At 39.7% G+C, this 25,826-nt stretch overlaps 1 protein-coding gene across 1 annotated transcript in view; it reads right to left on the reverse strand.

Moving 5' to 3' along the window:
• LOC124787730 (huntingtin) overlaps nt 1-25,826 on the reverse strand; it is a 392,251-nt gene that overhangs the window by 169,240 nt on the left and 197,185 nt on the right. The window contains exons 19-21 of the mRNA XM_047254577.1: nt 17,998-18,119; nt 6,210-6,395; nt 2,783-2,985 (exon numbers count right to left, since the gene is read on the reverse strand). Coding sequence (XP_047110533.1) covers nt 2,783-2,985; nt 6,210-6,395; nt 17,998-18,119 — 511 coding nt within the window. The remainder of the gene's footprint in view (nt 1-2,782; nt 2,986-6,209; nt 6,396-17,997; nt 18,120-25,826) is intronic.

Consider the following 25,826-nt stretch of genomic DNA (forward strand, 5'->3'; position numbering starts at 1 on the left):
TTGGTCTGAAATAGCACAGTGAACAGACAAAAAGAGTACTAGAAGAAAAGTAAACAACAACAATTAATGAACTGAAATTGGCATGTCGTTCTTACTCAGCTTGTCCAAGAAGAAAATAAATAATTAAAAAGTATCTGTGTCAGAGTGAATTTACCAAATGTCTAAGTCATCTTATACCCTTACTGTTTTGACCATTATTCAGTTATGCATACATAATGAAATTTCATTTTCTTCTTTCTGAAATTCAACAATTTTATCATGATCAGAGGATTTATTCCTGTAACTTCACAAACTACAATATCAGTTCCTACACAGAAATGCAATAATTTAGGATATATGCAGTGGTTACTTACAAAGCACATTTCTGGATGACATTCCACACTGCTTAATATTGAAAACTGGCAAATCATCAAACATTCAATATCAAAGTCATCAGAGTAGTAGCAAATTACTACAGCACATGTCTTGTGAAAGCAACAAAGAAGGAAAATATGGCAAAAGGATAACCAAAAAGATTACACAAACAGTAGAAAATCCAGATACAAAATGATTACAATAAATTGTGACAAAGTGTAACTGCATATGGACCTTTACAGTATGAACCACAATTGTATAGAAATAATAGAAAGGAAGATCAGGGTCTAAATTCCACCAGCAATGAGGTTATTAGACAATATGCTTTAGACATTTATGTGCAGAAGTAAGTTGTCAGGGATAGAAATAACCAGCCATGGATTCTACAGTCATGTCAGAAAGACTCCACAAAAGCTGAGTGAACTTCATGATTGTTTTAAATTAATTGAAAGTTTTTTGATAAATAAAAACTGAATAAAGCCAAAAGGAATGTAAGAAGACCACATGAGATGCATCCAATGAATTTGAAAGCAAAATTTTGCCTACTGATCTAAAACAAAATCTCATAAAATTTTGTTGTTACATGACAACCATAAAATTTGTAAATAGAAGGTTCAGTGACCACAATGGTATCCAAATAGAGAATGACATAGAGAAGGTGGAAATATGGATTCAATATCGTAAAATTGTTTTGCTCCGAAAGATGTTAATACAGTTCCTCCTTTCATCAATCACATAAAAGCCCAAATGAAAGATATGAAGATAAGTACCCACAGAAGACAAATCAAATAAAATTGCTCAACAAAGGAAAAGCAACTGGCGTGATGACACACCTGGGTACTTCTACATAGATAATGCAAACAAACTTACTTCCCTTGTAGCTGCAACCTGTCAAAGGGCACTGGAGAAATGATGTGTTTTCCATGTGGTTTGAAAAAGTTACAGATCACTCATCCTTTCAAAAAAGATTGTGAGACATATGTACTTAACTACAGGAATCTATTGCAACAATACTCTGACATGTCCTATATCCTTGTAAAAAGAGATCTACGGATGAATAAAGCTACTACTACTACAACTACTACTACTACTAGCAATCTGCTGTAAAACTATGGGACATGTTTCATGTTAAAGTATTATGATGTATTTAGTGAACAAAAGTCCCCTCTGTAGGAATCAACATGAACTCCACAAACAGTAGTATAATAAAACTCACAGTTTATTCACGAGATCCACAAGACAGTAGATAATGGATGCCAGATTGATGTCATACTTCACACTTTCAGAAAGCATTAAAAAAAATGGCTCAAATGGCTCTGAGCACTATGGGACTTAACATCTCTGGTCATCAGTCCCCTAGAACTTAGAACTACTTAAACCTAACTAACCTAAGGACACACACATCCATGCCCGAGGCAGGATTCGAACCTGCGACCGTAGCAGTCGCGCGGTTCCGAACTGAGCGCCTAGAACCGCGAGACCACCGCGGCCGGCCAGAAAGCATTCAATACAGTCTATAATGTGAACTAGTAAACAAAACATGCAACCAGCTTTGTGACTGGATTCAGGACTTCCGGGATACAGGAATCAACATTCTATACTTAAAGGGGCAAAAAACCTCAGATGCAAAGGCAGCTTCACAATGGAATGATAAACTACAATTATCAGTTCACGACATACAAACAAATTATCAAATTGATGGCAGACGGCTAGACAAAATTATTCGCAGGTGATGATGATGATCATGATGTACATAGGAAAGTAGTAATGACTAAAATTGTAGGAAAATGCAGGCAGACCTACAGAGGAATGAAGCTTGGTACAATGACTAGCAATTGAATAACCCTCTCCCCTCTCTCACATACAATAAAACTTTGTACTGCCCTGTCAGCTCTTAAAAATGTTGCATAAAACCAATACACAGCTCAATTTAAAAAAAATTTAGGCTTGAGTCCAGACAATTCACAAAATTTTAAAGTTTTTTTTCTTACTTATTTCCCTCCAAACTCATCAACCAAAGTAGTGAGCAGTTCACTTGGAGGGAGCTCCTGCCAAAGCATGAAGTCATGTGTTATTGAAGTTATCCACTGTGGACACGTTTCAGAGTGACTTTACCCTTTTCTACCTTAAAACTAACAATAAGAATTAACAAACATTTTGACATACACTAGTAGCTTTCAATAAACTAAAGGCTTTTGATATGTGCTTGTCAATGACCAACAGTCAAAATTAGTTAATAGCACACACAATAAAGAGATTACAATCTGCTTGCACCATGTTTTCGTTCTTATAAGACGGTGATTCAACAAAACTGCATATATTAAACAGTATATATTCTTTTTTCCCTTTTATGGCCTATGAGGACAGTATAGACAAGGGCTGTAAAATGTAATAAAATAAAAGGATAAGAAATTTACATAAAACTTACGTAGACACTTCGTCCTTGTCTGTCTTTGTGCAAGGGGATGCAATATTATCTGTAAGGCAACGGTACGCTGCTTGAAAACATGTACTGTAAAATCCATCAGATGAGACAGGAACCTGAGAGCCGACAGGTGCTGAAGAAAATTTCTTCTCATCTGCATCCTCCCATTGTGCGCTTAGATTTGTACCAAACAGGCATTTCAGTAGCTGTTTACATGTACAAAGCAAAAAGTACTCATTACTCAGAGCATTTCTGCAGAAGCTTTTCAAAGTAATATCTACAAAACCTGAAATGTTAGCTGCACAGCAACAAATAATAAAACACACAAAATGTTCCAAGATTTAACAGTTTACAAAAATGGTCACAGTTAACAGCAGTTGAGGAAAAAACTAAAAATAAATAGGAAACATAAATCTCATTGTTACAGGCTCATGAAACAGCTGCAATATTTATGAAATTTAGTCACAACTGGTTATAAGGTATTGACAGGGAAGAGGTATGTGTTGGGTCAGATGGACATCAATCAGTGTTGTCAATGATTGTCATACCAATAATTAATAATGACAGTTTCTTATAACCACCTGAACCCCGTTCTCATATCACAGGATGCACACATTGTGACGTAAAGCCAAGACGTAAAACATCTTCCATCATTTCACATTCTCACACAATGGACACTCATTTCAGTAAGCAGCTTGATTCTTTGTTAACACCATGCAGTTGGCGTAATATTACGTCGGGCGTGAAAAAGAAGAAAATGTGCCATCATAATATTACATTGCGTAGCATTCCATGCTCCTTTTGCGTTTCAAACATAATTTTACTGTTCCCGCTAAAACCCATAGGTTCTCTAATGTTTTTAGTTCATCACTTTAGCACTGGATCACAGGACATAGCAAGGTAAAGCAATATACCAATATGTATTTTTTTGAAACAAGTTGCTTATGTTTGTTGTTTGTTTGTTAGATGTTCTATGGTGGTCTGTTATTTGTCTGTTATTTTTGATGCCACTATTATTGGTTTTAGCTTGTTATCTTCTTTATAATCAAAATGGCATGTCATAATGATGCAAAAGTTCAAAAAAATTATTGAAGAAGTACTTGCTGAGACTATGGATGATGAATGTTTTTTGGGTTTCAATACTGACAGTGATCATGGAATACTAGACAATAACCAGAGTCCTAGTACGTCTAATTTCTTCTTAAATCAATACGGAACGTAAAATTTTAAGCGATTGGTTCTGCAACATTCTGTATAATTTCATAATCACATTCAATGTCAAATAAAGGTTCACCATCGTCTGTGGACCCAGCCACTCTACACCAAACAGACCAAGACTGAGTAACAATTTGAAAGATAATGGGAATGAAGTGGATAAAACTCCAAACACTTTGGTATTTACAGCCTCTCATGGTGTGCCACACAAGTACTTGATCAGGCTTGTGAATATTTAGATTTTTTTCCTCATTTTGTAAATGACAGTGTTATTTCAAATATGAAGGTACAAACAAACCTACATGCTAGACAGAAGCTGACCATACTCAGAGCACAAAACAAATTAGGTGCAAATTCTGAAAGAAATTTCTGGCTATTATCCTCCACATGTTGATCAGTGAGATGCCAAGTATGGCCAGTCACTGATGTAGTAATCCAGTGGTTAACTGGAGTTTCTGCCCCAATGTTATACCAAGGAATGGTTTTTTTAATATTTTGTCAATATTTTATATAAATGACAACACAAAGCAAAAAACGGAAGATGTAGTACACTTCAGTGCCTTTCATCAAGTTAGGCCTCTTTTGGATGCCTTCGTAAATAAGTTCAAAGAAAGTTATCAACCAGATGAAGCACTGTAGTTGGAGTCACAAGTGATGGCAGTCGTGTTCAGGCTTGTTCTGCATATCTACTTTACGCATTCTCTGATGGGCCACAAGCGTTCAGTAGTGTTCTTGCAGTCTGCGGTGAATGTTGTTGCCAATGCGGGAGTTAAACATAATTCTAGTGAGTTAATAGTGAATGTTTATTCCGCTTGTTGCAAGTCGTCATGGCTGAGGGTGGTAGTAAGTGATAAATTCTGCATGTTTTCTTCAAGCACAGAGCATGTGTGTGCGTGTGCACTTACCACAACTGTTGCTTGCAACTGGCAACAATGCAATCCCCATCCATGTCTCGAGCTGCATGAACTGCCATTGTTCATGGATCACTGATGAAGATATGTGTCCTTAGGGGGTGTATAGGTTTCAAAGTTTATATGGCTAATTAGCCGAGTAAATATGGCATGAAGCTATACATTCTTGCAGCATCCAAAATTGGCTACATATCCAACCTTGAGGTTTACCATGGAAGGGATGATAACCTGGACAACACTGGTTCTACAGTAGTGAAGCAACTGCTCAGCACACTCCAAGATAAGAACCGCAAAGTATAAGTTGACCAATTCCACATGGTTGCTCAGCTAGCTGAAGAATCGGCTAAAGCTAACACTGATCTTGTGGGAACTGTAATTCAAAAGAGAAAAGGATTGCCCAAGGCTCTAAGAGTGGGTAAAACTCGAGAATGGTGAACAATTTTTTTGTCGTAAAAATTATCTTCTAGCATTGTGAAGGAAAGACACGAATGATGAGTGGATAGTAAGTACCAGGCACACTCCTCAGTGCTGCCTGTTGCCACAAGAGAAGGTAACAAGAAAATGAAACCAGTGGCGGTGCTGGATTACAACAAACAAAGCTAACGCAAAACTTTTTCATTAGGATCTCTCATATGGACCACCTGATCACAAAACAGTGACTTGGTGAAGATTGCCTGGCTTCCACTATATAATTACAGCAGCATCCAGTGAGAAGAGGCAACTGAGGTTTTTCATGGATTGCTCGGTTGTACAGAAACATTTTCCAAACTGTATGAAACTGGTAGAAATGAAGAAGAAAGCATGTAGGTGATGCGTAGTGTTTAGTGAGAAGCAGAAGAACATCACAGGGAAACATGGGATGAAAGACAGCTCACATAAGCGTAGTGAGTGTAATGTAGGTTTGTGTGTCACCCCATGTTTACCACACTGTGATTCTTAATGATAAATAGTTGATATTTATGTACGTATGAATGATGTGAAAATAGTGTAATTAATGTCTTTTAAGTGTTATCTATCAAGAACAGAACCAACTAAACACTTCAGTTAACAGTGTAACAATGCCAGAAGTAGCCTTGGTAACTTGGTTCTACTGTTGATGCTTAAACTAAATAAATAGCAAATATCAATTTTACACAAACTTCTTTTTCTGGAAGTTAGTATCTAATCCTCATCTCCACCAGCTTTATGTTTCTTTAATCCAGCACTGCCATTGGTTTCAATTTCTACAGTATTTAATAGTAGTTTCATTTTGGTGATCATTCTCACCAAAAAATAATTAATATTTTACATGAAAAAACTAATACCTGTTGAACACATTTAACAGTTGCAGTGGGAGCTATAATCACTGTTAGACGTAGGTATGAAAGAATTTCTTCTGCTAGCCTTCCTCCTTCATGCAAAGTTGCTATCTCCAGAAGTTGTGAAAGAGTTTCTAGTGTTGCATTAAGTAAGCAGACAAACTTCTGACTTGCACCAGAGTCCAAAGTGATCTGAAAGAGAATAAAAATAAGCCATTATTACAGTGGTACAAATTACCACACACAAAATAACATTCGCAGTCATACAATGCACATATTCTGTCCAAATTTGAAATGCTGCCAGCAGTGCACAAAAGTAAACATAATGTTCCCAAATAGTTCATTTGAAATGCTGTAATGAATATATGTGCACAACAAACACGTATCAGTTACATACATGTTTAACCACTCTGTTTTTATAATCTGATTACTAAACTATTAATGTGATAAATTTGAAACTTGGTTTATTTTAGTGATATTCTTGGATAAAATTCTTTCAGTTTCATCGCCACATTTTGTCTACATCATTACACTCCAATTCACATATAAGTGCCTGGTACTTCAGTCATCAAAGCACTTTCGGACTATTTCTGGACTGTTCTACTCTGGAATACCACATGGAAAAAATGAACACCTAAATCTTTCAAAACAAGCTCTGGTTTCCCATATTTTACCACAATGGTATTCCTCCCTATGCATATGGGAGTCTACAAAATATCTAGCATTCAGGGGAGAAAGTTTAGGATTGAAATTTCATGAAAATATCTTGCCACAATGAAAAAGTCTTTGTTGTTAATGACATCAACCTAAACTTTATTTATCATATACTGGCCACTCTCTCCCCTGATGCTGCAATAATACACAAATGCCCTTCTCTGAACTTTTTCGATAACCTCAACCCTAGGACGCCGCCTCCCCTCCGCGTCGCTGTGGTCTGATGCAGCCAGCCATAGCCATATATCCTCTGGTTTGGAGTTCAGAGCACAATGTTGCCTTACCATCACTAGGCCATCTTCTCCAGGACAATGGAAGATTCCATGGTTGAGTTTGTTACACGCTCAGTTACACAATATGACCACGGGGGCTGACACAGTACTAGGAGACACTTGTTATGCAGTGCCATTGGCACAGATGGTGGTGCAAGTACAGTTGCACCAAGAGGCTCATTTGCTCATCGAGGTCCCAGAGATCAACAGCCTCAGCCAAGGAGACTGAATGGTTGTAAATAATAAACTATAAAGGGTCTTCTGCTGCCCCCATACATGTCTCTGGTGCAGAATCTCTCACCCACTTCAAGCCATCCCGAAACTCCGTCACAATAAGTAGGTGCAAGTCATCAAACAAATTTCACATTCGAAGGAGAAAGTTGGTGATTGAAATTTCATGAAAACTTCTCAACATAATAGAAAACATCTTTGTTTCAATTATTTCCATTGAAGACCATTCATATTTATAAGTCATATACTGTCCGTGAAATATATACATCACTGACTTCGCATCTTCAACTTCTATCAAGATCAAACTCGACAAGAAATCTCCACAAGAAATCTCTACACAGAATGAATGAACCCATCTGCAGGTAACATTTGCAACAAAATGGAAAGGACAAATTACTACTCACCATATTAGAGGTGGTGTTGAGTAGCAGACAGACGCAATGAAAAAGACTGTTAATATATTGAAGCTTTAAGACAAAGTCCTTCTTCTGCAATGAAAAACACTTACATATTCACACAAGCACAATTCACACACATATGGCCACTGTCTCAGGGCACTGTGCTGTAGAGGACCTGGGGGGAGGGGGGAGGGGGGGCTTAGTAGAGGAGAGGAAAGGACATGTAGGTGGGTTGGCGGGACAAACACGTGTTGTAGTAATGGAATGGGAGCAAAGAAAGGGTTATGTAGGTGGGAAACAGGGACCAGTGAAGGGTTAGTCCAGTGGAGTTAAAGGAACAGAGGATGTGTTGCAGGGAGAGTTCCCACTGACACAACTCAGAAAAGCTGATACTGCTAGTACAAATCTAGACGCCACGAGCTGTGAAACAGTCGTTAAAGTGAAGCACACGACACTGGGCAGCATGTTCAGTAACTGTGTGGTCCAGCTGTCTCTTAACTAAAGTTTGTCGGTGGCCATTCATGTGGACAGACAACTTGTTTTATGATGCCCATGTAGAAACTGGTACATTGGTTAAAGCTTAGTTGGTAGATGACATGGCTGCTTTCACAGGTAGCCCTCCCTCCAACAAGGCAGGAGATGCCTGTGGCACAACTGGAGCAGACAGTAGTCAGGTCTTGCAGCTAGTCCTATTGCAAGGGTATGAGCCATGAGGCAAATGGTTGGCAGCAGGGCTGGAGTAGGGATGGAAAACAATATTTCACAGGTTGGATAGGTGGCAGAGGGGAGGTCATCCTCATTTCAGGGCGTGACAGATACTTGAAACTTTGGAGGAGAGTGTGAATCAGCTGCTGCAGTCCTGGGAAGTATTGAGTCACAAGAGGAGTGCAACTTTGTGGCTAGACAGTGGGTATGTGGAAGTTGGTAGGTGACTGGAGAGAGAAGGCATGGGTTATCTGTTTCTGGACAGAGTTGAGAGGGTAATTTCAGTCTGTGAAGGCCTCCATGATATCCTTGGCAAATTTGGAGAGGGACTGCTCGGCACTACAGATGTGAAATGTGTGGTGTCACCGCCAGACACCACACTTGCTAGGTGGTAGCCTTTAAATCGGCCGCGGTCCATTAGTATACGTCGGACCCGCGTGTCGCCACTGTCAGTGATTGCAGACCGAGTGCCGCCACACGGCTGGTCTAGAGAGATGTCCTAGCACTCACCCCAGTTGTACAGCTGACTTTGCTAGCGATGCTACACTGACAAATATGCTCTCATTTGCCGAGACGATAGTTAGCATAGCCTTCAGCTACGTCATTTGCTATGACCTAGCAAGGCGCCATTACCAGTTTATATTGAGATTGTTATTAATGTATCAACAAGAGCGATGTTCTCCAATTATGGATTAAAGTTAAGTATTCCAGAAGCTATGTACTATTTTTGGCTACTATAATTCCTTGTCATTTTCCAGACCTCACGCCAGCCTGCATGAGCTTAAACGCTTGCCTTTCGGCTTCCTCCAAACTCCGTGAATTGGCTCCTGCCAATTCACAACAAAATGACCATGGATGGTCAAGCTGTATGGAAGGAAATTAATGGTACAGAATGGGTGGTAGCAGTCGAAGTGGGGGTATTGATGGTGGCTGGTAGATGTGATGCGGACACAGGTATTGATACAGCCATACCTGAGTTGGAACTCAACATTAAGGAAGGTTGCTCGTTGGGTAATGGAGGACCAGGTGGAATGAATAGAGGAGAAGGTGTTGAAGTTCTGGAGAAATGTGGGTAGGGCATCCTCACCAATTTGGTTAGGAATGATTCATCTAGCTGGACCATGAAAAGGTTGGCATAGGACAGAGCCCATAGGTGACCATTGCTGTACCACAGATTTGTTTATAGGTGATGCCTCAAAGAAGAAGTAATTGTGGGTGAGAATATTGTTAGTTATGATGGCAAGGCAGAAGGCAGTAGGTTTGGAGTCAGTCGCACATTGGAAAGGATAGTGTTCAATAGCAGCAAGGCCACAGGCACTGGAGATTTTTGTGTAAAAGGAGGTGGTATCAATAGTAACAAGCTGATATTGATTGGTAAAGGAACAGCAACTGAGTGGGTCACTGGAGGAAATGATTGGCGTCTTTTATACAGCAGAGAAGGTTACGGATAATAGGCTGAAGGTGTTGGTCTATAAAAGCAGAGATTCTGTTTGTGGGGGGCACAGTAACCAGCCACATAAGGGCTTCCTGGGTGGTTGGGTTTACTTGTATCCTTAAGCCCACAAACATAACCATTAAGGATGCCCCCTTGTGGCTGATTACAGTGCCTCACAGAGGGAAATTCTGCTCTCCTCAACCAATACCTTCAGCCTATTACCCACAACCTATGCTCCTACATAAAAGACTCCAGTCATTTCCTCCACCAACTCTCCGCAGTTCCTGTCTCTTTACCATTCGGTGCCCTGCTCATGACTAATGATGCCAACTCCCTTTGCACTAACATCCCCAATGTCCATGGCCTTGCTGCTACTGAACTCTACCTTTCTCAATGCCAAAATGACTCCAAATGTACTACCTCCTTCCGAATAAAGGTGAACAACTATATATTTATCCACAATTGCTTCTCCTTTGAAGGCATCACCTACAAACAATTCCATGGCACAGCAATAGGCACGATCCCATGCCAACCTTCCCACAGACAACATAGGGGGGAGCCTGCTAAACCACCAACTATTCCAAACCCCTCATCTGGATTAGGTTCACTGATAACATCTTCAGAGCCTGGACTGAGTGTGAGTATGCCCTATCCAAATTACTCCAAAACCTCAATACCTTCTCCCTGATTCACTTCACCTGGTCCAACTCAACCCAACACATCTCCTTCCTCAACGTTGATCTCCACCTCAAGGATGGCTACATCACAACAATACTTCACCTACGATAGCTGCCACCCATTCCATGCCAAGAAGTCCCTTCCACTCAGCCTGGTCATCCAGATTCATCACACTTGTAGTGACAAACTTTCCAAATATCCCAAGAGTCTCTCATTGAGGCCTTTGCATACCGAAATTAACCTCCCAACCTTGTACAGAAACAGCTATCCTGTGACTTTTCTCTCCAGTCACTTACCACCTTCCACATACCAATTATCCAGCCACAAAAGGGCATTCCTATAGTGTTTTGGCACCATCCCGGACTGAAGCAAATGAATCACATTCTCTACCAAGGTTTCGACTACCTGTTTCATACCCTGACATGAGGAATATCCTCCCCACTATCCTCTTCCCCAGTCCCACAGTAGTACTCCACTGCCCACCAAATCTATGCAATATCCTTGTGCGTTCCTACTCCACCCCTGCTCCCAACCCTTTTCTTCATGGCTCATAACTGTGCAATAGTCCTACATGCAAGACTTGTCCCATACATCCTCCCATTACCAGCGAGTCAAACCTGTCACAGACATCTCCTATTCCATCAGAGGCAGGGCTATCTGTGAAAGCAACCATGTTATGTGTGCGTGCCGCTGTCTAAATGTGCATCACAACCAAACTGCTCTCTGTCCACATGATGGCCACTGATAAACTGTAGCCAAGATATGGCTGGACTACCCATTTGCTGAACATGCAGCCCAATGTGGTGCACTTCACTTTAATGTGTGACTTACAGCCCGGGTCATATGGAGTCGTCCTAGCAATACTAGCTTTTCTGAAGTGTTAGTGGGAACTCTCTCTACAACATATCTTTTCTTCCCGTAACCTCCCTGGCTTACACCTTCACTAGTCCACGTCTACCACCTAACTATCCCCTTCCCTGCTTCCACTCCAATGCTACACATGTCTATCACATCAATGCATCTACAAGTCCTTTCCCCTCCTCTACTTCCCCCTCCCACCCAACACAGATTCTAGACACTACACCTATAAGTCTTATCCTGACCCCATCAAGTTCCTGCACACTCTACCAGGCAGCAGTAGCATCTTCCCCCACCAGCACCTTGCTACCCCTAGCCCTCCTCCTTTCCACCTCATGCCTCCCCCTTCCCCCACCACCCATCCCTCACTGCTGCTCTGTCATGCTCAGTTGCAGTCAGGCTCTAGTGCCCTACACAGCAGCCATGTGCTTGAGTTGTGCTTGTGTTAATGTGTGTGTGTTTTCTACTGCACAAGAAGGACTTTCTCTTTTTCATAGTGCCTGTCTACTACTCAACACTCCTTTGTATGGCAAGTAGCAATCTATCCTCTCCATATTATTGTTATTCAAACCTGGATTTCCCATTGTTTGAAAGCAACATTGTATATGCAGACAAGGAAAAAAAATTCCTGGGTTTTTCAAGGATTTCCCGGTTAAAAACACACTTTCTCCTGGGTGAAAACACGCTTTTTCTGTGTTAAGTGACAGTATATTTTCCCTTATCAATCCTTTGAATGGCTATGGTTTTTATACACGGGCGTAGAATTTCCTGGCACTTTAAAAAACAAAACTCAGGGAAAAGGCACATTTTGGAAATATCATTGATGTGGAGCAACATGTATGCTGTGTATTTTCGTATTACGAAAGTATACATTGGAATTGACAGGAACGGGGGAAAGAAATACAGTAGAAGAAGAATGGGTAGCTCTGAGGGATGAAGTAGTGAAGGCAGCAGAGGATCAAGTAGGTAAAAAGACGAGGGCTAGTAGAAATCCTTGGGTAACAGATGAAATATTGAATTTAATTGATGAAAAGAGAAAATATAAAAATGCAGTACATGAAGCAGGCAAAAAGGAATACAAACGTCTCAAAAATGAGATCGACAGGAAGTGCAAAATGGCTAAGCAGGGATGGCTAGAGGACAAATGTAAGGATGTAGAGGCTTATCTCACTAGGAGTAAGATAGATACTGCCTACAGGAAAATTAAAGAGACCTTTGGAGATAAGAGAACCACTTGTATGAATATCAAGAGCTCAGATGGAAACCCAGTTCTAAGCAAAGAAGGGAAAGCAGAAAGGTGGAAGGAGTATATAGAGGGTTTATACAAGGGCGATGTACTTGAGGACAATATTATGGAAATGGAAGAGGATGTAGATGAAGATGAAATGGGAGATACGATACTGTGTGAAGAGTTTGACAGAGCACTGAAAGACCTGAGTCGAAACAAGGCCCCGGGAGCAGACAACATTCCATTGGAACTACTGATGGCCTTTGGAGAGCCAGTCCTGAGAAACCTCTACCATCTGGTGAGCAAGATGTATGAGACAGGTGAAATACCCTCAAACTTCAAGAAGAATATAATAATTCCAATCCCAAAGAATGCAGCTGTTGACAGATGTGAAAATTACCGAACTATCAGTTTAATAAGTCACAGCTGCAAAATACTAACGCAAATTCTTTAAAGATGAATGGAAAAACTGGTAGAAGCCGACCATGGGGAAGATCAGTTTGGATTCCGTAGAAATGTTGGAACACGTGGGCAGTACTGACCCTACGAGTTATCTTAGAAAATAGATTAAGGAAGGGCAAACCTACATTTCTAGCATTTGTAGACTTAGAGAAAGGTTTTGACAATGTTGACTGGACTACTCTCTTTCAAATTCTAAAGGTGGCAGGGGTAAAATACAGGGAGCGAAAGGCTATTTACAATTTGCACAGATACCAGATGGCAGTTATAAGCGTCGAGGGGCATGAAAGGGAAGCAGCGGTTGGGAAGGGAGTGAGACAGGGTTTTAGCCTCTCCCCGATGTTATTCAATCTGTATATTGAGCAAGCAGTAAAGGAAACAAAAGAAAAATTTGGAGTAGGTATTAAAATCCATGGAGAAGAAATAAAAACTTTGAAGTTCGCTGATTACATTGTAATTCTGTCAGAGACAGCAAAGGACTTGGAAGAGCAGTTGAACGGAATGGACAATGTCTTGAAAGGACGATATAAGATGAACATCAACAAAAGCAAAATGAGGATAATGGAATGTAGTCGAATTAAGTCGGATGATGCTGAGGGAATTAGATTAGGAAATGAGACACTTAAAGTAGTAAAGGAGTTTTGCATTTGGGGAGCAAACTAACTGATGATGGTCGAAGTAGAGAGGATATAAAATGTAGACTGGCAATGGCAAGGAAAGCATTTCTGAAGAAAAGAAATTTGTTAACATCAAGTATAGATTTAAATGTCAGGAAGTCATTTCTGAAAGTATTTGTATGGAGTGTAGCCATGTATGGAAGTGAAACATGGACGATAAATAGTTTGGACGAGAAAAGAATAGAAGCTTTTGAAATGTGGTGCAATAGAAGAATGCTGAAGATTAGATGGGTAGACCACATAACTAATGAGGAGGTATTGAACAGAATTGGGGAGAAGAGGAGTTTGTGGCACAACTTGACAAGAAGAAGGGACCAGTTAGTAGGACATGTTCTGAGGCATCAAGGGATAACAAATTTAGCACTGGAGGGCAGCGTGGAGGGTAAAAATCGTAGAGGGAGACCAAGAGATGAATACACTAAGCAGATTCAGAAGGATGTAGGTTGCAGTAAGTACTGGGAGATGAAGAAGCTTGCACAGGATAGAGTAGCATGGAGAGCTGCATCAAACCAGTCTCAGGACTGAAGACCACAACAACAACAACAACATTGGAATTACCACCCAATGCAGCATGTTACTTTCCGAATCATTGAAATCATGATTGCGATACGCTTATGTAAGCCAGTAATAGCTCATGTCACATGATCACGACAGTGGATATTCAGAGCATAGGACATGTGATATAGTCAGCCAACAGTTAAGTAGCACGAACACACAAACAGGGAAAGTTAATAGTTTAAATTAATATACCGGGTGATCAAAAAGTCAGTATAAATTTGAAAACTGAATAAATCACGGAATAATGTAGATAGAGAGGTACAAATTGACACTCATGCTTGGAATGACATGGGGTTTTATTAGAACCAGAAAAATACAAACGTTCAAAAAATGTCCGACAGATGGCGCTTCATCTGATCAGAATAGCAGTAATCAGCATAACAAAGCAAGACAAAGCAAAGATGATGTTCTTTACAGGAAATGCTCAATATGTCCATCATCATTCCTCAACAATAGCTGTAGTCGAGGAATAATGTTGTGAACAGCACTGTAAAGCATGTCCAGAGTTATGGTGAGGCATTGGCGTCAGATGTTTTCTTTCAGCATCGCTAGAGATGTCGGTCGATCATGATACACTTATGACTTCAGGCAACCCCAAAGCCAATAATCGCACAGACTGAGGGCTTGGGACCTGGGAGGCCAAGCATGACGAAAGTGGCGGCTGAGCACACAATCATCACCAAACGACGCGTGCAAGAGATCTGTCGGACATTTTGTGAACTTTTTTTTTTTTTTTTGTTTGTTCTAATAAATGTTCTAATGTCATTCCAAGCACGTGTGTCAATATCTACATTATTCCGAGATTTATTAAGTTTTCAAATTTATACTGACACCCGGTACATAGTGTTGTTACAAGAAAAGAAAAGCTTTCACATTAATATTGGTCTCTAAAGTTAATAAACTGCAAGAAAAGCTAAGTTTTTGCATATAATGTCGATCTCTTTTGCGCATTTTACACTTATAATGTATCACACAATGTTCATTAAAATTTTTGCTAATGACATAAATGTCTGATCTTCAGGGTTTGACATTCTTCTAAATGGCTCGTCATCAACGAGCTGATTTTTAAATGAGAGTCAAACGCACTGCGATTTAATAAATTCATGGTACATTCTTGCACATAGTTCAACTTACATAAAAGGATATTTACTTGGAAAGTAACACTTTTCAAACCACCATTCGGAATATTTTCCCGTGACCTGTTAGAAATAGGTTCGTTTCATCAGTTGCCAGAGAGTGTAGATAACAGGCAACACCATGCTTGCACAGCTATCATGATGTAGGAAGCCCATATGTACGTACATGTAAAACATTGAAAGGTCATACATTATGTCATAAAAGAAACAAGACACCAGAGTATACTCCAAGAGCATCGGAATTTTGTGAGCCATACTAAAAATTTGCACATTTAAAGTGCATACTTAAATTGCACATTCGTATGTCCAGATTCCCAATGAAGTAGACCTTGACCTGATATTAAGCTTTTCAGTGTGGTTTATGGGATTTAAATTTTCTTGGAGCACCATTAGTGTATTATATCATGTTTGGTTCTTTATTATGGCATAATGCCATATGTGCTAGAAGATGAAAATGTGCACTTCAAATGCAGCAAACAGTTGAAACTAGCCAGCACTATGGAATTAAACATTTCCTTTCAAATACATTGACTGCCTCTGCGGAAAGGGTTAATAAACATCAAATTTCTTTAGCAAACAGATAAAAATAACTTCACTGTTCCGCAAGGCGATTAATGCTTGACTGTCAGAAAAGTGGAAATAAAATAAAATCTGAAACTAATGACATATTTTAGCCTTCCATAACTATGTGAATGTATTTTAAATCACTTGATAGCTCCCAGCCACAGATATCCATTTTGTTTTCATTTTATGTGAGAGTAAACGAAGGGGAAACAGCAAATTCACAAAATGTAAACATGGGTCACGTGGAGACTACCCACTATAACTCGGACAGCTCTGTGCATCAGCTCCAGACCTACGATATTTGCAAACTGGGTCAATACTAAAAAAAAAAAATCGAATTTTCAGAAATATGTTCATCTTGTAGTGCACATCTTTCTGAAAAGTCTGAAACATAAAACATTTGTGTTCGAGGAAATGTAAAACATATTATGTGGTCTTAAGTGTGCCAAAGTGCAATGGCACGCCTTTTTATAAAGCATTCTTCTACAGCACATCACTGTATTTCTCTCTGTGGAATTGAAACGTGTATATTTTGTAATGGATGCACAATGTCACCACGTTCCAATAATAGAGTTATCTTGTTTTCAACCTTTCTCCGTATGAAACCAATGGGCGTCAGCTCCCTTTGATTTCCTCACTTCTTCTCCTAAGCTGAAGAGAAGGAAAAGATGCTTATTTTTTATTTTTATTTTTTTTAAATAGGGAATTGAAATTGCGTTCTACAATGAATCTTTTCAGAAATGGTTTTAAATATATTATTATTACTATATGTATCTATCTTTTTACACAAAGTGCACTGTCATTGGTATAGCACAAATATAGAAGTATTTGGACCAAATGCATAGCTGTTTAGAATTACTTTCTAATAGAATTACAGCTGAAACTAATTTCTTCTTGCCAGGATTTTCTGAGGATACATCTAATTGACTGATGTTACATTCTCTAATTCTAGCAATCCTACACAGACTCTTGCCAGTGTGCATCACAGTTCTGAGAGAAGACTACGTAATTGAATGTAATGGTTCTTTTTTGAGTTTTCTCAGCATCACAGCACCTCACCAAATATGACATTTTCCAGCACTCACTCCTTATAAATGGCTTGCTTTTCTGGAGTGGGATGTGTCAGCAACCACATCACCACTCATTTTTGAAAAGATCACATTGAAAACAGTGCAACAAAACATAGACACGACAAATACAGCACAGTGACAAAGCAGATGACAAAGCAGCCAACATCAGATAATGGCACACTGCACATTTCTCAACAAACATCTGGAAACTGCTACAGCTGAAGTCTCCCGACTGCTACTGATCAGAAATAGGGAGTCCGCATAACAAGCTGTAATTCCTACAACAGAATATTGAAAGATTGTACCTTTTACCAAAAAAAAAAGTGATCTCCCTAGTCAACAACTGTCAACTTCAACAAACTCACTCATTTTGTATCTTTCTCTTCTGTTTAACCTTATAGCTATCACTAATGTGTCCTTAATGGTTTTTTATTCATTTGCCTGCATTCAACAACTCTTGCCTCAAAAAGTTTTATGAAATGAAATACTATACTTCTCATCAATCACAAAATTGTACTCTAATTCGATCAAGTATTTATTTCCACTGTGAGCATACTGATATACTAGCATTTTATGTTCAATATTTTCTTAAAAATGAAAGTGGGGGCAATTACTTTATGGAGATAAACATTACCTATCTGATTCTTTTATGGATGCCTGTGGAATAACTACTGCACAATTACCACATCTGATATCTTTAGTGGATTACTAAGTTTACTCTTGTCCACTCCGTTACACTGCATTCAAGTCTTGTTGTGCCACTATAGCATATCAGTAAAAGTATTAAATTCTGATGCAATTTGATACACACCTTGTAATTTGTATATGCACTTTTAACAGCATCATACAATTTCATATAATGAGCACTGCTGGCAAATAATCCAATGGGTGTTCCACGGTTTGTCTTCTTTTCATCAACTTTATCCTCTTTCTCTGCAACAAGCAAGTGAACTGAAAAAAATCTAACCATAACAAAAAAATTTAGAACAGTAAAATGAATCTGACTGAAAACGAAACCAGTTTCACAGTTAAATAATACTTTACCCACAAGGACAAACTGCAGCACACACACACACACACACACACACACACACACACACACCAGAGGAGAAACACAGCGCTGCCCAGGTATTTATTTACAGCTGTGCGTCCCCATCAATACCACATAGTGTCTGGCGTTGTGCTTAATGTTTATGACATCACATCATCTAAATTATAGGGGGTCTGTGTTGCTTCACGTCCGTAGGTATAACCTTTAAATACCCTACACGTGACCCCTGGGTGGTGCTAAGAAAGCAACAACGATAAGATGAGACCGAACTGTCTGAAAAGACCTCTCGGTCAAAGAATGACAAAGGACACGTGCGGTCCTATTCAGGACCCACAAGCTCGTAGAATTGGACCATCTCTGCGCATCTGCCAACTGAATATCGAAGGGATAAGTCGAGCAAAATGTGAGTATCTTTCCAGGCTCACACAGAAATATGCAGTTGATATCATCGCACTTCAAGAAACGCACACAGCTGATGAACCACAGCTACAGAGTAGGGGGAAAATACCGGGCTTTAAACTGATAGCCTCTAATCACCATCAAAATTATGGCCTTGCAACTTACGTCAAGAATCACATAACAAACTACCAGCTGCTGTCAGAAAATTCTGAAAATGACATTTTTACAACTGCTGTTAAAATTGAAAACCTAACGATAGTTAACGTGTACAAACCCCCAGGGACTAATTGGCCTAATCCCGTTCTACCGTCTCTGCAACATCCAACTATATACCTCGGTGATTTCAACAGTCATCATCACCTGTGGGGATATATGGAGAATGACCTCAACGGTGAAGCGCTTGAGGACTGGATGGAAACTGAAAACCTGAATTTAATTTACGATGCTAAAGATCTGCCTACCTTCCACTCAGCTCGCTGGTCCCAAGGCTATACCCCAGATCTGTGCTTCACAACTCAGTCTCATAATCCCCTAAATCAAGTACGACGAACTGTGCTCAAGGAATTCCCACATAGTCAACACAGACCTGTTATATTGGAGGTGGGGATGTCTATACCTGTTGTACGATCACATCCTAAACCGAGGTGGAACTTCAAGAAAGCCAACTGGACTGAATTTGCAAAGCAAACAGATTCCAATATCAGATGGATCAAACCAACGTACAACAACTACAGCAGATTTGTTGGGGTTATCAAAGGTGCAGCCAGACGATGTATTCCTAGAGGGTACCGTAAAGAGTATATCCCTGGTTGGAGTTCCGAGAGTGAGGAGTTACTAAAAGAATATGAAGACCATCCTAACTCTGACAATGCAACAAACCTCCTCCAGTCCCTGGATGATAATCGAAGAAAGATCTGGCATGAAACTGTGGGGTCCCTAGATTACACCCATTCTAGCAGAAAAGCCTGGTCTATCATCAGGAAATTAGACTCTTCAAACCCTACAACAAAAAGATCAAAAAATGCCATCAATTTGAATGACTATGCTAAACACCTTGTGTCAGTTACAAAGAATATAAAGGACAAGCAAGCCAAAAGGGATATCAAACTACAGTTGAACACCAAGAAAAGAGCAGCCCTACAGTCTTCCGAATTCTCTACTCCATTTCAAGAAGAGGAAACTAAAGCTGCAATCAAAAGTATGAAACTTGGAAAAGCAGCTGGATATGATGGAATATACCCAGAATTCCTGGCTCACTGTGGACCAGCTACAGTAAAATGGTTGACCAACTTCCTTTCAAACATCCTGCAAACTGGAAACATCCCACATCTGATGAAGAAATCAAAAATATTAGCCATACTGAAACCAAATAAAGATCCCACAAAAGTGGAAAACTATCGTCCAATAGCACTCTTAAGTATCACTTATAAACTCCTTGAGCGTCTGATCTACAACAGAATCTGTGAAACAATCAACCATCATATTCCTATCGAGCAAGCAGGATTTAGACCTGGGAGAAGTTGTAACGATCAGGTACTATCTCTCACTACGCACATTGAAAATGGGTATGAGAAGAAATCAGTAAGTGTGGCTGCCTTTTTGGATCTATCTGCTGCCTATGACACTGTCTGGCGAGAAGGACTCCTTTTAAAATTTGTGAGTGTTATCCCATGTCGTAAACTCACGGCCTTACTCAACAAAATGCTAAGCAATAGGTACTTTCAGATCTACTCAGATAATGATAGGAGCAGAATGTTTAAACTAAATGACGGCTTACCTCAAGGGTCTGTTCTGGCTCCCCTCCTTTTCAATTTGTATACACACGACTTACCAGAAACATCTTCAAGGAAATTCATATATGCTGATGATATTTGTCTGGTGACTCAGTGCTCCAACTTTGCTGATGCTGAAACTATTCTATCCACTGATCTGGAAGCCTTAGACAAATATTTCAAGAAATGGTGCCTCCACCTAAATCCTCAGAAAACAGTTATATCTGCATTCCACCTACGTAACAGACAGTCAAATTACAAACCAGAAGTTGTATTCAGAGACCAAGTGTTGCCATACTGTAGTACACCAAAGTACCTGGGATTAACACTAGATAGAACTCTGTCTTTCAAGCAGCATTTATCAAATGTGGCTGCTAAAGTTAAAACTAGAAATAATATTCTTCAGAAGCTTGTTGGTACATCATGGGGAGCCAATACTAACGTCCTGAGATCTACAGCATTAGCTCTGTCATATTCTGTTGCTGAATATTGCTGCCCAACCTGGATCAACAGTGTTCACACTAAGAAGATAGACGTGCAACTCAATCAGGCAATGCGATTAATCACAGGATGTATTCGGAGCACAAACACGCTGTGGCTGCCGGTTCTAAGCAATATCCCACCTCCAGCCCTAAGAAGATCAGAAGCTCTCCTAAAGACGTGGAAAAACATTCAGCAGAACCCCCAGCTCCCCATCCATCAAGATATTGTACAAGGAACACACCAACGCTTGAAATCGAGGAAACCACCATGGCGCACAGCACTCGACCTTGAAGGATCTGCTTTCAACATTAACAGTTCATGGAAACTCCAGTGGGATCAGTCTTCAGTAGCCAATAAACATCTAGTCGAGGACCCTTCCAAGCAGACGCAAGGATTTGATCTTCCAAGGCGTCAGTGGAGGATCATTAACCGCATTCGAACTGGACAAGGCAGATGTGGCTATCTACTGCACAAATGGGGATGGGTTGGCTCTGCAAATTGTGACTGTGGTGCCCCCTCACAGACGATTCATCACATTGTTGCTGACTGCCCTCATCGTACTTTCAGAGGAACTTTAATGGACATTCATCGTACATCGGATGAAGCAGTCAAGTGGATTGAAGAACTAGACATAGAGCTGTAAAATTGTACGAACTTGTGATTGTACATTTTAGTCCTGAAAATATTGTATATAAATGTAAATCAATGTACACATCATACGATAAATAATCTAAATTACATGTCATACAATGATACAATTTTGTAGTTACATTCAGCGGCATATGTGGATGCTGTCTGCAAAATGTGTTGTGAATGGAGTTAATAGCAACAAAGTAAAAAATTTAACCAACATGCACAATGCAGTAGTTTTTCACACATCTCGTTGGTTATGATGTTTTATCTCCTGAACTGTGTGTTGCACAGTGATATAATACCGTAGGTACACTGACTGGCATGTGTGGCTACTGTCTGTGAAATCTATTGTGATTAGCATTAGTAGCAAAGAAGTAATAAATTTAAATGTCATACATGATGCGGCAATTTTTCATGCATCTCATTGATTGTGATGTCACATCTCCTGAACTATGTGCCCCACAGTGATATCATTTTGCACTTTTACATTCAGTGGTATAAGTGCATACTGTCTGTAAAATGTTTCACAAATACATAGGATCTGGAAAAATATAGCATCTACTTTTTGTGAAACTTGCATCTATTTTTTGTAAAATTTGCTTCTATTTTTGTTGAAACTAACATCTTTTTTGCTGTAAATTAGACGCACAAATTTATAGGGTTATCATGCTACCTGAGTGAAGACAGACAAAGCCTTAGTTCTTTGAAACTGACAGTTTAAAAAAAATGCTAATTGGGAACTTTTTGCATGGAATGTTCGCTTTTCCAAAACCTTCAACACTTTTTTCTTCCAAAATAGCCTTTGTTTTCTTTGTTTGGCGGTATTTATACTTTCAAAAATGACTGTTCTGTTGCAAAGCAGCAGCATTTTCCTGCGGGTGAACTGAACGAATCTCCGATTTAAGATGTTTCTGGACACTGTTTGTCTTTTCCCATCCAAAGATTAAAAATTCTGTAGACTATTAATTTCGCCCATTCATGGACATTTATAGCTGTGCAACTGATACTTGACAACACTACAGATAAAAGTGAGAAGGCACTTAGTGTAGAGGTGGAACCGAACATGCAGAACTGTATTTTAATGATAGGGGAAAAATTTCAGTGCAGTACAAAAATGTAACAGATTTTGTTTTCCAATCACTATAGCGCCGAGAGTGGGCACTATAGGATATCATGGCAGATAGTTGTGAGCATTAACACATGAGAATTTTGACCATCAGAGGGGATAGGAGAGGTGCGGGCAAACAAGCCCCGCCTCCCTCTCTCAACGCACCTGCCTACAGCAGAACTGACATACTGTCAGAGATTGTGCATCTCTTCTGGTGTTGCAAGGGTCATAATCGAAATCCGTAACGGTCCAGGAGTAGTCACTTCACTTATTTAAAAATAAGAAAACAATGAGCAACGGACAACACTACCTATTCAGGGGCGGCTATTATGCAATTGCTTTTTGAGGTTCGTTGTTAATGATGTAGTTCAGGCCCAGCGTCAAGTGGTATTTGATCAACCACAGTTCAATACATCCACCACCTAATTTACCACGTTAAAAGTGTCCGCACTGCTTTAGCTAACAAATGCATGTGTTTCTTTATTATAAAATGCTAGGTCTCAAGGCTGAATACTATGTTGCATTATGTGTCGTGTATCTTAACTAGATCAATCTCAACTGCCCACAATTGGCAAGGCACCAGATCACTGAGTGCATGATACACGTCACTGCATTCATATACTTTTTATTTCGCAAACAGGTTCTTACACACATGATCTTTTCGAATTGGTCTTTGCCAGATGATCTACGAGGGCTGTTCAATAAAGAATGATCATAATTTCTCATGCTAAAACTTAATCTTATGATATTCTGTTAGCTTAATGTGCAACAAACACGCTGTAGCAGTTTCATTGTTGGGATCCCTGGTTCTCGCCTGTGAGAGGCACGCAAGGTCACACATGTTCAGCATTGCCTACCGCTGCAATGGAGGTAGCACTTGAGGAACAAAATGCGGCTTTGAAATTCTGCTTTCGTCTCAACAAATCTTCAGCTGAGGTCTATACGATGTTACAGGAGGCCTATGGAGAGTCTGTTCTGAAAACATCAACACTGCTGCTGTCATTGTGAGAGAGGATCGATGAATTACCTTAGGATCATTTTCTGAAATACTGAACATTTCACTGGGTGCCACCCACACATTGGTGACAGAAAAATTACACATGACACGTGTTTGTGCTCGATGGGTTTCACGACTGTTAATTCCCGAACAAAATGACGTTCACGAGCAAGTCTGCATGCCGTTAAGTTAATGTTAGATGAAGATCCGAAGTTTCTTTCAAATGTAATCACTGCTGCTGAAACTTAGCTACATCATATTGATCTTGAGAGCAAACAGCAAAGCTCAGTGTGGAAATCTCCTTCACCACCAACCCCCAAAAAAGCAAAAGTAGTTGCTTCTGCAGAGAAAGTTATGTTCATCTCATTCTCTGATATTCATGGAATGGTTTATCAACATGTTGTACCTACACACACATTAGTAACTGGACAATACTAGAAGAATGTGCTGAAAACATTGCAAGACCATATCAGTGGCAAAAGACCACATTTCCGTGTAGCAGGCTGGATGCTGCACCACAATAATGCGCGGCTGCATATTGCCAATGTTGTTGCTAAATAATATCTTGCAAAAATCAATGTGAAGTCCATCCCTCATCCCCCCAATAGCCCATATTTAGCCAGCCCCATGTGACTGTTTTGTATTCCCTAATGTAAAGAAACACCTTTGTGGGAGGCATTATCAATCATCAGAAGCAGTGGTGAAGGCTGCAGAGGCGATTTTGTAGGACCTCTCAAAAAATGGTTTCCAACATGTATTTGAAGACTGGCAGAAATGCTGGAACAAGTGTGTCGCACTCATGGGAGACTACTTTGAGTACAACCATCAAAATTATGAGGATCAGTATCGGTATGTTGTCCAAAAAAATTATGATCATTCTTTATTGAACAGTCCTCGTAAATATCAGTAACTGAAAATTAGTTACATTTTCGATATTTATATGCAGAAAATAAAGCTATTTCAAACTATCTCTGATAAAATAGCACATCTGGACACAATTCGCTATGAAACTGCGTCTATTAAGTAATTTCCCATTTTTGCATTTTGAGGCATAATTTGCATCTGCTTCGCATTTACCGCAAAATGTGAATTTTTCTGGTCCCTATGAATACAGTTAGTAGTAAAGAAGCAATAAATTAAACGTCATGCCTCATGCAGTACTTTTACTGCACGAACAGCGGAAAAAACTAAGCAATAAGCATTTTACTTTCATCATTTTTAAGGCATTGTCAGTGAGAAAAAATGTGTGCAGGTTTGAAATTGTGTGTAAAGCTTGTTATAAGTTGCTAAATGCACAAATAATGGATGGATGAAGGTTGTGAATTCACGTGTCGCGGGCTGCATTTCTGATTCATCCCTCCACCACACGCACCCTTTTGATAGGTAGGGGTTCTCACACTCACAGAAACTGTCACCTAACATTACAGTATATGTGTAACAAGTTTGGCTGAAATTGGTCCAGTGATTCAGGAGGAGGGGTGGGAAACACACACACACACACACACACACACACACACACACACACACACACACACACACACACACACACACGCGCGCGGCGCGCGCGCGCGCGCGCGCGCGCGTGCAAATGCACGAGCTGTTAACAGCCCCAAGGCCGTTTCTTGCAACCTCATATACAAGCCTCTTGATCCTTGTAAATAAAAAGTAAGTGGTAAAAATAAATAAATAAATAATATTGTCATCATTTCATCCTGGATTTTAAACTGTTTGATAAAAATAAAGGCACCTTAAGATTAAAAGATAGTCTTGTAAATAGTGAGCATGTTGTTATATTTTTCACTGAGAAGCTTTATTCCACATGTACACTAACTGATATGTTCCAAATCATAGTGGGAGACCAAAGTTACGGTCCACAGAACATGTAGCTAAATGTTTAAATATATGCAAATGATCAAATGATGCACTACAATTGCATTTTAATGTAGAATCAATACTTAACTCAGTGAAACTTGTTCATTTGTATTAAACCAGTGATATTTGGACCGCCTTGAGTTACCACTTCATGAGCCTCAATGGCAAATAACGAACTTTTTGCACATAGATATTACCTGCTCCTTCGCATTGATAGTGCAATGTTCTGCATTCTCAAATTCTTATTTGTATTCCACAGTTATCATTCTCTACTACTGGAAGGAAACCAGATCTCAGATTTAACAAATCTGGTCCTTTTGTCTTA

Source organism: Schistocerca piceifrons, chromosome 3 (assembly GCF_021461385.2).
Source record: "Schistocerca piceifrons isolate TAMUIC-IGC-003096 chromosome 3, iqSchPice1.1, whole genome shotgun sequence".
NCBI lineage: Eukaryota > Metazoa > Arthropoda > Insecta > Orthoptera > Acrididae > Schistocerca > Schistocerca piceifrons.